The sequence below is a fragment of the Cupressus sempervirens genome, chromosome 10, assembly GCF_028749045.1.
Source record: "Cupressus sempervirens isolate cs-2001-9-10 chromosome 10, ASM2874904v1, whole genome shotgun sequence".
NCBI lineage: Eukaryota > Viridiplantae > Streptophyta > Pinopsida > Cupressales > Cupressaceae > Cupressus > Cupressus sempervirens.
The window spans coordinates 434,324,953-434,344,564 of NC_143127.1; the positions used below are offsets into that span (position 1 = coordinate 434,324,953).

Below are 19,612 nucleotides of genomic sequence, written 5' to 3' on the forward strand. Positions count from 1 at the left end.
CCACCATAAAGATCTATTCATGATAGTATAATATAATTCTTGCCCATTTCACTTCTAGAACATAATAAGTGTCTAACATGGCTTCATGCCTTCCAAGGAGATTGAAAAATAATGGATCCTGCAAGCTTGACATCAAATCCTCCCAAGACCCTATAAATCATTGGGACCTCCATATAATTCTTACCATCTTAATTATGGCTCTTGAGAGGTTGTTCCTTATAAAAATCTTCCAAGGCTAGTTCCCATTAAGGACCTTGATGATCCATTTGAAAGCAAGGGAAAGTCCTTGCAATCTAATATCCTTCATGCCAAGACCTCCAAGCTCTTTCGAAAGGAAGCACCACTCCCACTTAATATAGTGCCTGCTCTTATTACTAGTTTCATAAAACAAAAGAATTCCTTTCATAACTTTTTGAGGCTTATTTTATCAATAGATGGAAAATAGCCAGGTTGGAGCATAGTACACAGTATGACCGAATGTACCTTTTGTACCACTTGATCTTTTCTAGCAAGGGATATCATATGAGTCTTCCATTTTATTTTCTTGTTTTCAATTTCATTATAGATCCAATTCCATATTTATTTCAAAGAAGGATCTACTAAAAAAGGTATACATAAGTACCTTACAATACTATAAGGACCCACCCACTGTCATCTTTTATTCAAGACCCAATTACAATCCCAACCAATGATAGAAGATTTCATTTGAGAAATCATGGCCCAACAAGATTTATAAAAGAAAAGGAGTCTATTTAACATATTTTCAAAGTTGGTGTCTATGAGAGAAAGGAAAGATTTGTATCATTAGAAAATTGTTCCAAAATCAACTCTTCATTATTGGGCAACATTGTGCCTTTTAGAGGAGAACCCAACTCATGAACTTTGTGGACATAAAATAGCATAGAAAACCAAAAAAAATAAAGAAGGGTCAAGGAGGAAACCCTTCCTAATGGACATGCTCAAAGAAATAGACTAAAATAATTCTTCATTGACTTCAATAACTGTAGAAGAGTCCTTAGAGAGAATATTCACCCATTTGCAAAAAAAAAAGAGGAAATCCCATGGTATGTAGTATACCAACCAAAAATTGTAGTTAAATTCTTTCATAGGCATTTTCAAACTCAAGAACCATCCTAACATTTTTCCCACTATCTTTAGCTCATTTCATAGCCTCCCAACTAGTGAACGGATTTTCCAAAATGAATCTCTCTTTGATAAAGCTAGTTTGAGTAATCCTTCAAACCAAGAGTTCTACAATTATTTTGTAAGATAGTTGTAGCAAACTAGGGTTCACATTCATGGAAAATATTTTCCATTTAGTGAATTTTTCCCATTGACCAATGTCAATTTGGCAAATTTTTTATGCATATGTGGGTTGGCTCATCACCCCAAGTTTACCAAATATAAGTCAAACCCCCAAGCCCATCACCAGAGGATTTATTCCATCAAATATCCTTTTGAAATGAAATAGCCAATCAGAATTATTTTTGGCATACGACAAGTTAAACACATTCGCCTATGATTTCCCAAGCAGATCTTTTTGGATGGCCTCAATTCACCAAATGTTTTAAGAAAGGGATAAAATTCTCCCCCCAAATATATGAACATGTGTCCATACAAATTCAATTTTTCCAACTATATTATGCATGACCATATAATGGATTAACAATATTTTCCTTGGAAATTCGAAAATACATGTTTTACTTACATAGGCTTCACCAAATATTTTGTATGCATTATAGAATTTTTGCAGATTTTACAAAAAAAGAGTGGTATAAATAAACTCATAGATTAATAGGTTGTCTTAATTCTAATTAGTAGCAAAGTCTCAATTTTTCATACTACCGAGATCATTTTCAAGAAAGTCATGAGTCTGATGACTAAATGTTAGGGAAAAGATGAGTAATTCAAACCCCTATCTGTCTGTTCTATATTCTCTATAATTTAGTTCATTCTTATATTTAGTAGATATAAGTTAGATTGTTAGTGGTCAGTTATCAACTAGGACCAATGACCAGTACCATCGAGTCACACAGTAACCAAGGAGACCTAGGACATTTATATTTTATAGTGTAGGTTGTACAACCAATGAATACTATTTAGATAAATATATGTAATAGAATATAGTCGATTGTCACTTTTTGAATAACATGAATTTTATGGTAGCCTATATTTCTTTGGAGATGTCGAACATGAACAAAGGTAAGAGTCGTACATGTGATGGAAGTCAAGAAAGGCCAACCAAGCACACTCACTTGTCGTCATATTTTGGTGGCCAAAATGAGGAAACTACATCATTGCAAGTGCATTTACAAGATTCCCAAACACTACCACTACCATTTCCACTGGCACACATTGAAGAAGTTGGTGAACCTAATATATTTGATCATGATGAACTTGAAGAAGATATTAAGGTAAATACTCAAATTAGCCAAGATCTATAGGTCAGTGTCTAGAGTAGCTTGAATAATATAATAGACTTAGATGATAATTCCAAAGATGGTGATGGTGCACAACTAGGGAAGGGAAAAAGAAAAGAAAATCCAAAAACTAGTGTACAATCGAAAAGAGATTGACATTGGGATCTATAATCAAGAATTTTCAAATTGAATGGGCCTTAGAGTATCATTTCATTGAACCTGTATGCAATCCAAAAAAAGGTGAGTGACTAGTAGTGTATGATATGCATAAGGATAAATAAAAATGAAAAGAGGTGGTAACTAAAATTTAACACCATAGAAAAGCATATAGGTGAAGTTAATGAGAAGAAAATCATAGATGGAGTAGAAAAATCGGTGACAAGATGGAAAATTAAGGAGGAATGTCAACATGTTAAGAGTGCAAAAATCTTATAATTTTAGGAGAAAATATAGACACAGCCTACTAAAGTAAAGGGCTCCACTAAATCTCTTCTTAGAAAAGTAGTGGAAGTTCAAGAAATTGGTAAAGTTCTTTAGTTAATTGTTGTCTTCTATATTTTAAGAAAAGGGTGTGTCATGATAGATTACACATCATTGAGTAGTTTATTACATTTTGCAAAAAAAATTTATTATCTGAGGAGTCAGTGGTCAGTAAATAGTGGATGAGAATGGGCAAGTTGTCTTGCTAAGGTTGAAAAGGAAAATATCAAAGAAAAAGATAAAGAGTCAAATTTTATTGCATTATCTTTAGATGAGGTGACAATAATAGAAAATACTTCCTAGGTATGCATGCATGTCTATACTGTACACAATTTTGTCTGCCAACCCTATCTACTAATTATTGTTAAAATGAAGGATAATTTAATAATAGAAAACATATTTGAACTAGTAAAGAGCTCCCTAATTTAATATGGAGGTATAGATGAAATGATAATTGCCCAAAATTTGGTGTGTATTGGAGTAGATGGAGCTTCAGTAATGCAAGGCCACAAGAATGGTCTTGTCACAAAGTTAAAAGAATTTGTTGCACCTTATGTTCTTGGCATTCACTACATGGCCCACAGAATGAATCTAGCTTTTGGAGTTTTCAGCAACTCTCCACAAATATATAAAGTTGAAGTTTTAATCAAAGAGATCTATAGGCACTTTTGTTAAAGTCCTAAATGATTTAAGGATTTTCAATAGTTTATTAAGGGCCAAACTAATGGGAGAAAGTTGCTTAAGGATAATGATACCAGATGGTGTTGAAAGGAGATTTTTGAAGTGAAGAAGATTGATGAAACCTATCATGGAACAATCATTATTTTGTAACTGATGTCAAACCTACTATTTGTTGGTGAGATAGTCTCTTACTTTGGTTTGCATGCTATATCATTTTTATTGATGAAGAGGATTTGAAAAGAAAGGATAACAAGATAACCTAGAGAAAGGTTGAGTTATTTGGTCTATAAAAGGAGAAATAAGACCAAGCAAGACATTGATGATGTAGTGTATTGTTTATCTAATTAAGGTTATAATGAAAGGATACTTGAGAAAAGGCTAGAAGAAGGCTAAGTAAAGAAATGTTTCTACCAAGCCTGATCGAGTAAATAGTGCAAGAAAAGAAAAGTTAGTACAGGTTGAGCACAAAATTAGTTGATGCTGAGCAGTGAGTTTAGTATGTGTCAAGTTTAGTATGAACCGAGCAAGAAAAATCTAATTGGTACCAAGTGAAAAAATTTAGTATATGTCAAGCACTAGTAAAGACTTAGTGGATGCCAAGAAACCCAATGTTGGCCAAGCATTAGAAGATAGTGTTTGCCAAGAAAATAGAGTATGGTTGGTGAGTGCTGATAAAATGGGTTAGATCAAAGATTTAACGAATCTAAACTGACAAAGTTGATTTATTGAATTGTGTGAAGCAGATATAAGATTGTATTATGATGAGCTAGTGGCACAAATTTCAAGATAAACTTCTTTGAGGTGAATTCAAAGAGGATTATAGAGGAAGTTTCTAGAAGGGAATAAAATGGAAAAGTGGGTAGATTCAATGAATCTTACCTAACCCTAGAATGGACGATTGTGATTAACTAGGAAAAGACCTAAATTCTCTATATAAGAAGATAGCAGACTGGAAGTAATATTTTTCATGTGCAAGAAACTAAGGAAGACAAGAAGTCTAGGGTGTTGCTTCATATGGTGGCCGAATAGAAGAGTATGCAATTGGCATACAAAGCAAGAAGGCTTCAGGTGATGAAGGCTTGAAAGGTGAACAAGTTGTTAGAGACAAAGAGGATGAATGTTAAACAAAATGGAGGATTGAATGTGAGATTTGTAATCTACAAGTGAGTTGTTATTGTTATCATTGTTATCAAATCAAGTCTTGTTGTTACTCTCTAACAATTATATTCTAGATAAATACTTTGGATTAAGGTTGACCTAATAGTCATTAGTAAATCCTTTAATAGGGTGACATTCTAATGGAATGTTCTAAAGTCCTCTAATAAGGCTCACTCCTAAAAGATTGATTGAAATCCTTTAACTAGGTCACATTATACAGTGTGCATTGTAACCTTTAATAGGGTTGGTTTCTCATAAAGCTCACTTAAGAAGAGTGAAAATTGGTAGGATGTTACTCATGGATTTTCCAAATTGGGTTTCCATGTAAAAACAGTGTGTCAAAATGTGTGATTGATTTTTTGGTATTGTATGTTTACATTTTTACAAAGTTATTTTAACATGGGATAGCAATATGCATATGTTTAATGTATTGAATTGTCAATCCATGCATAAGACTAAGTTGCATTACTAAAAAAATTATTTGTACATTTGGACCTTGGATAATTGATTCACCACCCTCTCAGTTATTCTAACATTTTCCAACAAATGGATCTCTTTGCATGGACCACCTTATCAAAAAATTTAAATATCCATCATTGCTTGGTAAAATGGAGTCAACTCACAATGATCAAGGTGGTCAATGGAAATATGGTGATCTACTTGAAAGGTTAAGTAATGTAGAGACACTCTTAACATTAGCAATTATTCTCCCCATGCTAGAGGAAACAAGAAATACAATGAAGAAGATCAAACAAATATTTATGTATATTTCAAAATATAATATGCTACATAAAATAACATGCATGACCCTTGATAATCTCTATAGAAATCTAGATTCATTTTTTGTGGATGAAAAACTTTTAAGGTGGATGAGAATCATAGATTTGGATAATCTTAATAACTTTTCAAAGATTGATGCAAAGGGGCAATTATGTACCAATATATAGTGTGTTGAGATACCAATGGACTACTATGGAAGGCTCATGTCCATGAGAAAAGGAAAGAAACCCACACAACCAAAATTAACTATTACGAAGGAAGTGTTTGAACAGATTGTTGAGTCTATAATAAATTTTGTGAAGGATATTTCTTATAATCTTTCCTCATAAATTAGAAGAATATTTCCTCGACATGAATTTCTTGAATCAATGTGTATTATGTTTCCTCATTATTGGAGTTTAAGAAGTCCTAAAGATTTTAGAGATAAGTTATTGGTTTTGATAGATCAATTTTGCAAAAGCAAAGAAATCAATGGGGAGACTATAAATGGAGTTTTAAATCAATCTCATTTGAGAGAGAAGTCTCATAATTTTGCCAGTACATTGATGGAATAATATGATTTTATGGGGAACCCTAGAGAAGAAGGATCAATAACCAAACTTTAGACAAATCTAGCTCAGAGAAAAGTGTTGCAAGATTCAATATCAAAACTTTTCAAGCTTACTAAATTATGTTTGACCATGATATTGGGGTCTATGGAGGATAAGAGATTTTTAATGCTGTGGGGTTCCTAAAATAAAAGGTAAGAAGTAAACTAGACAAGAATTTGGAAAATTGTCTGAGGCTGTATACATCCATATATGAAATCAATACTTTTCCTTACGGACGGGAATTGAAATTATGGATGAAAAAATTCCAAAGAAGCTTTTTCGGAAACATTTCAAACAATGAGATCAATAACTCAGGTAGTGGTGATGGTAGTGGTAGTATTGATGTTGAAGCTGAGGATTGCTATCAGGATGATGAAGGTATGCCTACTAGAGAAAACATGGACCATGATGGACTATTTGATCTTGATGGCAATGAATATGAAGATTTAGATGATGAGATGATGTAGCAAGTTTGACAATTACGATATGATGTCTTAATTTAAAATTTATTACTTATTAGCAATTACTACAGTCTAAATTTTGGATTTTGGATAGTATTCTCTGAATCTAATCATGATTCCTCTATCATGCATAATAAGTTATATCATTTTTAAATGTCTAATGTCAAACAAACAAGTACATTTTATGTTAGATGATTTCATGATTCATGAATCAAGATTCATTCTAATTTTACCATTACTATTGTTTTTTATTTGCACTATTATGCTCATATGATATGTTTTTATGGTACAATCCTTGATGATTTTTGTAAAAATATAGCAATTCAAATGATAAAATTCAATGAATTCAATTTGTAAAAGTTAAATATGAATGCCCAATTTCATAATCCTGAGTTAAAAGTACTAAATTAACAACTATAACATTTAGAAAATGACACTAAATTCCCTTCTATAGAAATAAAAAAATAAGGGAGCAACAACAACTTTAGGTCATTTTGCCTCGTGGGAAGAATCTTGAGACTTAGACTAGCATCAAATGTAGTACCATAAACAATCTTTCCCTTTGCATTTGATAGGCCTAGTAAGTGAAGCATTTTGATTCTATTATGTTTATCATGTTCAAGAAATAAAGTTCAAACTTTAAAATCATATCAAACAATTATAAATAGAAATAAAACAAACACTACAAAGATGATTAAATTCACTTTCCATGTGTCACATACTCTAATTCCTAATAGATGTCTTATGATATGATTGAAGATTCGGTCAGCCTTTTTAGGATGTTGAGGTATGCTTCATTTGGTGTTTTAACATTTTTTATGCTATAGTAGATGACCTTTAACTTTGTCAGACTTTCATATTTGGAAGATTTCCTTGAAAGAAATCCTACATCCAATAGTGCATTCAGATTCGCCAATGGTTTGATGCAATTCAAAATTCCTTCAAGAGTTCAATCCTGAGGAAATTTCACTAGTTCAAACATCATTTTGGCCTCCAACTCTAGTTGGTAAGCTTCCCTTCCAATGAATTTCATTGATGAATTACTAGAGAAAGGAGTAGGAAAACAAAGACTTATTATTACTTTTTCTCTACCATTCATCTTGATGAGTTTTCTCCCAATTGAGTTCAAATATTCCTCTCCTTCCCTTATACTCTGGAATTTTTGAATGATAATTGATGACTTTACTAATGCACTAATGTGGTCATGAACTCCTTGGTTGCCCAAATACCTATCACTATATGTGTTGACTATGTGTATAGTTTGTCTTTCAGCGTTCTTGAATTTAAAGAGGTCATTGTTCTTCTCAATCTACTCTTTGATACTGCCACAAATAGCTCAAAAAATTTGATGCAATTCAAACCATTCACACAACCTATTGATATCTTCCATAATTTCTCCCCACATTTTTTCTTTAATTATCTTGATTGAATTTTTTAATTTTTTCATTTGAGTCAAACAAGTTGTCCTTGAAGGCTTTGATTATTTTATTAGCCTTAAATATACCTCTTGCACCATTTGTGACAACTAATTTTCACTTTCTTTAATTTCTCTTCCCATTGTTTTTGTTTTTCCCTCTCATTGTCCAATTCCTTATTTATGTTACTAATTGTATATCCACTAGATTCCAACTTTTAGATAATATATACTACATATACTCTTTCATCCTCAAGTTTTTTATTTGATTCTTGCAATTTGTCGCTTAGTTCTATGAATTTTACATCGATTTCCATATTAACATGGTTTAGAGTATCAATGAGTTTCTTATTTCTCTATTCCAATTATTCCTTCAACATCTTGAGTTTTACTTCTCATACTAACAGTGCCTGGCAACATCAAATTTAAAAATTGCAAGAAATTCATGTACCACATTGAATGCTCTTCTCTTAGATGTGAACCCTCCACATCCGATAGGCAAGGAAGGAAAAATGATTTCCCTTTGTTGACCATGAAACAATTCATCTGTGTTTTCCATCTATCATACATATTCCAATGCAAATACCCTCTTTGTCACATGTATTGGAAGTTCGTAGGATTCTACAACTAAACCATAAAATCTTAATATAGTGTACTCTTCCATAAAGTACCATTTGGCTAATTGAATTTGATTTCTTAGTTGAATTAATCATTTATAAGACATAGGCAATCTAGGCATTGAAGTGTCTATAATTCTATAATAAAGTGGTGTCAAAAAGAAGTCTACAAAGTGGTGATTGTAGCTCTCTTGGGGATCACCCATCCTAATCATAGATGTACATTCAAATATTGGTTTATCAAACTTAAGATGAAGCTTGTTTGTTTCAAAAATTTGGCAATGTTTTGATAATAGAAGATAGCACAAGTAGGTCATGTATCTAAATGTCTTCTTTGATAGTGGGTCTGACCCTCTTTTATTCATTAGCATTTGCTTTTCCATGTGATGTACAATGTGCCCAATATAATTATATCTTATAGGTTGTTTTAAACAATGAATATTGAAAATTATTTCCAAAATGTTGGTGCCTACTTTCTTGTTACTTTCTAAACCTAAACACATTGATAGTGGAGATACAATATCCTGAACCCACTACAAAAAGATATATGATTTGTAAGGAGGTTTATGGTCATGAGGAAAATTTAATGCATCTACTAACCCTCTAATATAATAATGTTTTTTTATCTGAACTTACCTTTTCATATGTTTATGCTAGTTTTCCCAGGTCAATGTGGGTTGGGTTTTGTTCCTCAAACCCAAGGTCCAATAGTCTACCAAATTCTCTATGTGTGATAGACAAAATTACCTCCTATATATTTTGATTCACAATTTCCTTTATGTTTTCATCATAGTTTTCAGCACAAACTATTACAATTCTAGACAATGGAAAACTTGAGGGAACCCCAAGCGGGCAAATCCACCAGTCTATGTTACAACTTTGTTTACAATGCACACTATCATGTTATTCGATTTAATATATTTTGACTCCTTTTATGCATCATTCCACTTATCTTCAATTTCATATTTGATTTCATTAATACTCCTTCCATAAATCACAAGATCCAAAATATCATGGAATTCATTAGTGAAACCTATCATTTTAACAAGTTTATTCATGTTCAGTCCCTTGTATTTTCTTTAGGGTTGCAATTCCACTGGCAGTGCCACTCCTTTTGTATGTTTTTTTCATCGTTGAAAATTTTATAGACCAATACACAAACATAAATTACAATTTATAAACACAAATAATAATTACACCCTAAATTATATTTCTAACTATTAATTTTTCAAGTTACCTAGCTACTAGAAAGTAAATAATTTAGGCTTACAATGCACAATAAATTGGAAATTAAACCTTGAATTCTATAGCCAATACTAGTTACTAAACTATCAATAAAAATGTGTTTAGGATCTTACTCAAAAAGTTGAAACTCTAATTGATAACTATTTTTGGTGATGTTGTGTGCTATCTAGGAAGACTAGGTTTGTGTTGCAACTTGCAAATTGTGATCTATAAACATTTTCTAATGCTCCAATGTTTTTATTGAATCTTGGATTCATAATTTGTACACACTATAGAGATCCAAGATTGAATAATGAAAACTAAACATTACAATCTTCACAAAAAAAAAATTTTACAAGTTGCAAATTCGACAAACTTGAGCATGGACAGTTGGTATTATAATTATTCATGAAAACATAAACGTGTGCCATTATAGTATAATTCAAGATTAACTCTAGTAATTATCACTAATTTATGAAGAGACCATGACTCCACTTCTTTCTAAAGACTTCTTTTCTTAGGAAATTTTTAAAAATAAAATGAAGGTAAGAAAAATCACCCTGAAATAAATCTCGAGATGTCAATCTTCGATGCTGCAACTCTGTTAGCCATCAATCTTTATATGTTTGATACTACACCATGTTCTTGCTCAATGTTACGTGTCTTCTTTCTCACCTGATTCATGTATGGGAGTGTCTTCTTTCTATGGCATTTGAGAAAGAAAGACTAGTCTAACTGAAATTGGCCTAAAATACAACTAGGGTCATTCAATCTTTGTTGATCAAATAGTGTGTAACATTGTAAAGGATTTTGATGCCACAATATATATTATGTCAAGTATGCCACATGTCCTCTTTCCAAGGAATACATGAATACAAGTGGACTATTGGCGAAATTGGCCCAAAATTCATTCGGAGTCATTGATCTAAGTTGATTGAACAGTGGTCAGCTTGATGCCCTGTCTCACATGTCAATATGATACCCATCATTCATGTCAAAATGATTAGTGAATAGTCAAATGTATTACATGTATGCCACGTGCCTTCTCTTTGGAGTGATTTTGGAAAATGAGTTCAATGTTGCCCATATCAGCCCAAAATACATCTCTAGTCATTGATCCTTGCTCATCTAATTGTACTAGTGGCATCACCTTTATTATATTAACACTTGCATCATCATATTAAATTATAATTATAATATTAATTATTATTATATTATAATAATAAAAAAATTCTTTTAACACTTGTTAAAGATACAAATTACTAATAAAAAATAAACTGAATAAGTATGTATATGTTTTATTTTAAGAAACAATTTAGGTTATTTGTGTTATGTTTTTTAAAATTAATTTATGACTGAATAATAAGAAGATATTCATAGAAAATAAAATAGAAATAGGAAATTGGAATCTATGTAAATTTGTGCATTGAATTTCAAACTAAACCATTTACACTAGCAAAATAATTATCTTATTTTCTGCTTTTGACGATGATTAAAAAATAATTAAAGACCTAATACAATATAGTCAAATTATTCCAATTTATGTAGCATACTTAAAGATCTAATTAAAAATTGAAATTCATTACAATATGAATAATTGAGCATTCTTATATGGCATATTTATTAGTAATTAGAGACTAGAGATGACTCATGTCTTTTTTCTAGTTGAATTTATAAAAATGGTTGAGCGTTCCCCACATTTGCCCAAAAATCATCTCTGATCATTGATCTATCTTGATCAAATGGTGCTACTATGAGCATAGTGATTTTGCACTTGATCGTGTTTGCCACGTGTTTTTCTTTTTTCTGGAGCATTAGAAAACCTAGTCAATTGTTGCCAAATTTAGCCCAAAAGACATCTGAAATCATTGATCCTTCATCCAATGGTCATCACAACATCACCTTTATAATATTACTAACATAGTTCTTAAATATGTTAGAATATTTTTGATTTTCAAGTTGAAATAGTTTTTCAATGATACTTTAAATTTGATTGTAAAATAAGCCCATCCAATGGAGAGTTAAATTTTATTGTAAAAGTACCTATCAATTATGTTCCACATATTCTATTATTATGTACTACTAGTGCAAAAACCAAACATTGAAGTAAGTGTCAAGTGATTTATTAATTAAACTGATTGCTAAATGTGAAACCTCAATATGTTAATTTTAGTTCAATGTTAAATGGTACATTTTGTGTCTTAACAATTTAATAGAAAAATTCAAAATTGCCAAAATATTGGATAGGTAAGCATAGCAATGAAATACAATTTTATATGGAACTGTAGAAATTTCATTGATGTTCCTTAAAAATTACAATTTGAAGTAGAAACATGTACAGTGATTGTAATTTGATTAAACTAAATAAAAAGTGAAACCAGACTTCAGGGGAAAACCCTAGTACTATTATATTAGTCATTGTAGAAAACATGAGACCAAAATAAGGTTGTGAATTCCTCTAGCCATGGGTTGTCCTATGTCACTTCATCCAATTTATACCATTTTTAGAGAAAATCCAAGCCAATTCATGCTCATTTATTATGGTGCTTCAAATGACCAACACTTAGGCCCAACATAAATGGTTGTAGGGCCACATTCTAGCCAAGTTCAAAAAGCTTATAGATTTCACCCATGAATTCTACATGAGCAAAATTATCAATTTGATCACTTGAGTATTTTTCTTTAAAAGTCTTCCTCAAGAGCATCAAAATGTCGACCCTTGCTTCTCTAAGGTCAAGCAGAGACACTAGAAAATGAAAGATAATGTCAATATTGACATGGTACCTATTGTCATAATCCAAAAGCTGGCACCTGAGAACCATTCTCATAGCATGAATAATGAAATTCATTGCAGGAACAACCTCATTGCAAATTGACAAGAGGTTTTCATCAGGGACATCACCTTAAAAAGCCTTATGTTCCTCTTCTAATTTGCATGTTAGGCAAATTGGAGTCCATCTTAACTATAGAGCAATGACTACCACCCTACTAGACCAAGTAATCTAGACCTTAATTGAATGAGCATTACAAGTATACCTATTACTAGACTATAAACTACCAAAAAAGAGATGACCAATGAATCTCTTCATGAGAGGTTTGGTCTTTTTTCTTCAGAATCCTTTTTTTTGTAAAATTTTTTTATTCAATCTAGACTGACCTTCATTTTGGGTCACTCAGAGCCCAAACAAGCATCACCCTTGAGCTCAAAGTGCTCAAAAACCCCCCATTTCCATATAAAGCACATCTAATTTGGACATAGTTGATTGATAAGGAAATTCCCCCCCCCCCCTGACTTGGTCATGGTTCCCTAGGTAGTGATTAGTTTACTTTTAAAATTCTTTAAAGGTTTTTTTAGAAAAAAACTTGGAGGACACAACTTCAATTTACAAAAGTTTCATGCTAATTAGTTAATGTAGGTACTGGCACAATAAATGGTACTGGTGCATGTTAATGTAGGTAATGGCACATGTGTGGATTGCTGATGTCATCAACTAAAATTTGGTAGCCTTCAAACTATCATCTCTTTGATTTGTTTTATCCTAAAATGTTATTAATGGTGTTTTGGTTGTATTTTGGCCATATAGAGGTTTTTTTTGACAAATCATATATCATCAGGAATCTCTTTCTAAGCCTGGCATGATGGTTCAAGTTTGGTTTTTTAGTTTTGTTGTATCGTTGCATGTTTACACAATCAAGGTTATGGGTTCATTTTTGCACTATTGGAAGACATATCTTGAGCATCTGATCTCCATTTTGGGGAGCTTTATATTGATGGAAATATCTTTTTTTATATTTCTAGTGATGATGGTTGATTTTCTAGATTCTTCTCCAAGTACATTCTATTCAATTTTTGCATTTTTGCAGTTTGATGGATATCTTGGTTGTTTCAAGTCTAAGGATCAATTTTCATTACTTGAGATGACTCATCTTGGGTTGTACTTTCTATTGTATCAGCTTGCTATGTCTCTTCTGATCTTTGTTGGCATCTTTTGTAACTTTTTTCACAAACACGCTGAGATAAAGTGTCACTATATTGCATTTTCCATGTAGGTATTCCTTCCACAACATTAGCCTCATGATGTGTCAATGGCACATACCATTATACATGTTTTGTACTTCTACACTCTCGATGTTCCTAGTTCTTCATTCTGTAGGAGTTTATGCATTCAATTTATGTGTGCATGTCTTACCTCTTATCATTATAGAGGGGTTTTTTTGGTTCTAATAATGTCATGATTCGATATAGGGAGTTATGTATTTAGTATTTGTTCCTATGTACTAGAAAAATGCAGTGGTTAGGTACCTATGCATTTCAATGAGATGGATCATTTACCATATGGACACTCTTCCATTCCTATTTTTGGAAGCCATGAAGATATCTTTCATCTTCAATTATCTCTTCAGACTTAGTCTTCTCTATCTGGTCATGTAATATTGATTGAAATTTCTTCATATCAATAGGTTGACTGTGTTTGCAACTGTATGATCTAGTGGTGTTCTTCATGATCATCCTTTTTGTTCCTAACTTCTAGGATATTATTTCCATTTCTTTTTAGGATAGGGTTTTTCTCATGTGGTTTTCTATATTCTCCTATTTATAAAGATTTGGTTGTGATTGGGTGCCTTATCAGGCCTTGTTGCTAGGTCCCAAATTTACTTTTAGTGGTAAGTTTCTGGGTTATTAATTACTTCCTAAGTTTCCACTTTCCATAGTTTTTCTTCTCTTTCTATGACAAGTGTTTTTATGTAATGATCCTTGGAAGTTGCAAGTTGAGCTTTCCTCAATTTCAACATTTATGATTGTGACCATTCAATTTATAATGGAAACAATCAGCCATATCCCCAAGTTTCCTAATTTTCCAACAATAACTATCTTCTTCAGCTTTTATTGAGATTTCATCAGGGAACACAATGTCAAGATTAAGTAATAAAAAAGCCTCGGCATTAAGATAAGAAAGGGTAATCTTTGACTCCTCAACTTGGACACCCATCTCTAGAGGTTTAAGCATATGAGAAAGAAAAGACCAGAATTTAGGTAGAATGCCTTAAATCTCAACTCAAAATGAAGAGAAGAAGAATAGATGTGTTCGAGTTTTCTCTTGGGCAACCAAGGGGAAGCCTTAAATAGGGGTTGTCTTAAAATCCATAGCCCTTTTTCCCACACCACATGATTCTTAAAAAAGACCAAAAACATCCCCTTTTGGACAATTCTGTTAAAAACTAACCATAATCCCTAATTTCTTTCCCTAACGTTTTTTAAACACGCCATCCACGAATTTTTGAGCAGGATGAAATTCCATGTCCATACACAAAAAATAGCAACATTTTTTAATCTCTCGTGTTCAAATTTAATTGCTTTTACCATATCATTGTTTGGCACAAGATTGAGGGTCTCCACAATAGGTAGTGTGATCTCCTGGAGGCGATGAAGGTAAGGTCCCATTGCCTATTGTGGAGACTCTCAATTTTAATATTTTGATATCATTGCTAACCATTAATAATAATAAAATAACATTTTAGAATCCTCCTTACCACAACCACCTTAATTGTTATTTATAACAATGTCTACAATGGTCCCTAGAGAGCTGCCAATTATTTCACCAATATTCAATACACATATTATATAACCAAATCTAGGCTAGAGATTCATAATGATTTATAGAATCAAATGATTGAAATTTATGTGCTTTTTTTTTTATGTATAGCATATCCTCTAGCTTCTATAATATGTCTTGCAACACTTTCTCCTTCTTGATTAGCATATATACTTTTAAAAACTCTTTTAAGCATGAATTTTAATATGACCTTCATTTTCTATAAAAAAAATTCTAAACCCTAATCATCATTCTTCAATATCCACAAAGACTTAAGACCTTGCCATTTGTTTTATCTTCTATGGAAGATAATCATTTTTCCTTCCTCCATATACTTCTTTTATAATTAGAAATCAATCTTAAGAAATTGGAGTAGTTCACCTAATAATTTTATTTTTTAAATGGCATTTTATTCTTTTAATAGAAAAGTTCAAATTATGTATTCACTCAATTGTTTAAAGCTAATTACATATATCATTTCTTATCGTGTAATTGATTGCAATCCAACTCGGTTGTGATTATGTGATTTGACCAGGGCCAATTTGGATTGTCCACGCAACAATTTTGCTTGCTTGCACGTCAAATCTACAAGCCAGTTCTTCAAAGCGCAATCTTCTTTGTCAAAGAAAATATATTTTAATTATTAGACATTAGAGGCACAAGTGGACAAAATATTTCAAACATTTATCGATGGAGATTCATGTTGAGATGAGATTTGTGCGAGCCCTCAAATGGGACAGATTCAAAGATGAAAACTGAGGGATCCTACTCGACAAGTACGGGAAAACTTCTGTTCGGATATGGTTGAAAAAAATCATGAATTTATTCCTCCTCCCAGCAATGGTGGCGATTGCATCATGAAACTGGCCAGTGTTGTGTGTCCGTTGCCAGATTCGATCGGCTGACCTCTCTGATTTATATCCAAAACAGTTTTCTGCTCCTTAACCCCAAACGGCGGAATGGGATTATCCTTTGAATCAAGAAAATATAAAAAGCACACCATTCCTAACGAGCAAGTGAACATGGGTATGGGACCGAATACCCACAAGAGCAGAGGAAATGCAAAGTAATAAGCCCTGAGTCCCAGAGACCAGAAATTACCGCCTCTGATAACAGCATCCTCTACATAATGTGCTGGCACGCTGGAACCTGGTGTGCTGATCAGAAAACTTACATGAGTGTAATACCGAATGCACTGCACTTGAGACATGAAGGCTGTTAAAAAACAGAGCAGAAGGCTTGCGTATTTGACAGACCCAACTGAAGTACTTCTGTCTCCATAGATTATTTGATTCGCCAGTATTTTGGATTGACTGCTGGTTGTGCTGCTACCAACAATGGTGCCAATCACTGAACTCAGACTTATGGAAAGACCTGCCAGATATGTGGCAGCTGATATGTTGCTTGAGATCACAGTAAGTGCTATTTCTGTGTTTCTAGGGATGCCCTGCAATCATAGACTTTAGATAAGATTACAATTCAATTCATTGAGAACAGAAAGGAGTCTTGAATAAGATTATTAAGGTTACTTACCTCCATCATCTTGTGCACCCAAATCCTTTTCTTGTCATTTTCAAATCCTATGGCAGTTGAATGGGGATGCTTGAGGACTCTGTACAAGAGGTAGAGATGATATACTCCAAGGAAGAGAAGGCCAGTTGGAACCAGCACGATATCTAGATATGCTTTTGGTATTAACATGGCCTTTACCTTTGTTTTCTCTACAGAGAATAGATTGCAAGGAACGAATGAATGGGCTTCTCTGCATAAGACTCAGTATCTGAATTGATAATTACTCAAATCGTAGATTGCTTCAACGGATTTAAAAATATTCATGACAGGAAGGCAGAGGAATATACTCATACGAATGCTGGGAAGACCATTTATCATAGGATTTCTAGACGTGGGGGAATAGAACACCTGGATTGGGCGGGGATTAGTTTGGTCTTTCTTTTTTCACTGGTTTTAAAAGTCAATACCTAACAAAAGTAAGTTGTACTCAAACAATTTCTGGAATGCCTTCAACAAAGAGAAACATTAAAAAATTTGAATGGATTGTGAATATGTTTGAATAATGATAATGATTAATAAATTGTATTTGACGTTTTACATCAATATTTCAAATCACTAATCATGACTTGAATAACATTATTTATCATCCCAACGATAAATCATAGATTACGTTTATTTAAAACTCTGAAAAACAACAATGAAAGCTGTTATAGTGCTGGCTATGATGTTAGGAGTAACTGTTTCATTCATATCTGGTGATGATTTTAGTATAGCGATGCATTCTTTGAATAGTTCACAACGTTGATATCTACAAAAATATGTGTCAGATAACGAAATATAGTTGTGAGTCTCTGTCGAAAGTAAATGTTTGCTGGGTTGAGAGAATAGTTTCTGGAAATCTCTTGCATCGTTTCCAAGCCCTTTTAAAATTCTGCAAAATATAGTTGCGAGTCTCTCTCGAAAGTAAATGTTTGTTGGTTTGAGAATAGTTCCTGGAAATCTCTTGCATCTTTTCCAAGCCCTTTAAAAATTCTGCAACTGTTTTAGAACATATTGAGCATCAATCAGCTCAATTTTGAATTCATCAATTTTGACACATGCCTGAACTAGATATTTTAAATACAGAACATCAAGAAAGAAATAGCTTTCGCTCTGACCACGTTTATATATACAGTAATTACAAATTTGTTCTGACAGACATGTAGAGTAGTTACGAAGGTGTTTGGTTCACTAGATAGATACAAAGAAGAAACCCCTTACATCACTTACCTGGCTCCACAAGTCTACATGTCGAGTCTAGAAGTTGATCTTCAAATAGAGAAAAATAAGACAAGGTCTTAATGCCAAGAATGTGGATTTCTCTTGTTTCATAAACACTTTTATGTTCAAATTCACATCGTAGATTTTAATTAGGGTTTTCTATTTAATTCAAATTTATTGTGTACTGATTATATTGTATAATTCAATATCTTTAATTGAGTCAAAAATTAAGAGATGTCCATTCTACTAAAATTGTTGGAGGCATAATACAACCACATCTCTAAGACTATAAATCTCTTGAAATAAAATGTTAATACATTACAATAAATATGTAGAAATACATTGTTAAATTTTGAGAATAGAAGTATACAAGATGTGGTCACATTCTAAAATCAAAAGAGTAAAGTTAGGTAGGAATCAGAAAACACAAAATTACCAGAGTTTAAATAAAGCAACCACAACCCTAAAATGTAACTAAACAGTACAAAATTTAGTTATTATATTTGAATAAACATTAAGTTGTACAAGCAATTCTAAAAGGAGGACCTAGGGTTGGAGTTCTTGCGATTTGTTCCCACCACTTCATAGTGTACGGATAATTCTTCTAATGGTGAATAAGAATCTAGAGACAGTGGAGATCTAGTACTGCAGCCTAGTAGCTTTAATTTTAATGTAAAAGAGGACATTGGAGATTACCATCACTTTGGAATGAGTAAAAGCATTAAAAAAATACACGAGTTTCTATTTTTCCCTATATAGAAGAGGATGCTCCATTGATTCATTGCTTTAAAGGAATGGTGATGGTGATAGCTGAAAGAATTTCATGTGAGGGCATTGTTCTAGGTTTTCACACCATCACCCCATTGCAAATGGCGACCCCATGCAACAGATTAGATGGTGGTTGCCTTAGGTTTAGGGAGTCAAGTTGGGCAGTTCATCTTGTCGAGAGTGAAGTCTAAAGAGGTAAAGGAGACCAAGAAATTAGTAAGACTTTGGGGTTAAAAGTGAGATCTTCATTAATGGTGGTGGCTTCAGACAAAGGAGTAAGCATGAAATCAATGGATAATAATGAGCAAGGCAAGGCATGAGAGGATGGGAATCAAAATGAGCTAGATCCAAGTATGGCAAGTGGATAAGTACGAATGTCAGCATTCATAGCAAAAATGAATCCAACTAAGGAAAAGTCAGTTATCACAGGACCAAGTTGTTACATCCCAATTTTTTACCTAACTTGATAGCCATTGAGGTTCGCATGAAGAGATGACATGTTAGTTGATTGTTAATCACGAATTCATGGAATTGAGATGAATCTTAACTATTATGATTATTTATGATTAAATAATTTATAATTTACCTACGGAGAAATTCCTTACAGGAAGCATGTCGAAGGGGTGGAAGTATTGTTAGAAAAGAATTAGGCA

The 19,612-nt window shown here is 32.6% G+C and overlaps 1 protein-coding gene across 1 annotated transcript; it reads right to left on the bottom strand.

The window, feature by feature from the left end:
- Nucleotides 1-16,032: 16,032 nt before the first annotated feature.
- On the bottom strand, nt 16,033-17,363 carry LOC149534584 (uncharacterized). The gene is made up of 2 exons (XM_089806926.1): nt 16,953-17,363; nt 16,033-16,866 (listed from the first exon to the last, which is right to left on the bottom strand). Exons 1-2 carry the CDS (start codon nt 17,118-17,120, stop codon nt 16,234-16,236), a joined length of 801 nt encoding a protein of 266 aa, XP_089663052.1. The 5' UTR covers nt 17,121-17,363; the 3' UTR covers nt 16,033-16,233.
- Nucleotides 17,364-19,612: the final 2,249 nt, after the last annotated feature.

Coding starts and splice junctions, on each gene's coding strand:
- LOC149534584 (XM_089806926.1), bottom strand. CDS start 17,120: ATGTTAATACCAAAAGCATATCTAGATATCGTGCTGGTTCCAACTGGC. Junction 16,867..16,952: donor GGGTGCACAAGATGATGGAG/GTAAGTAACCTT, acceptor CTATGATTGCAG/GGCATCCCTAGAAACACAGA.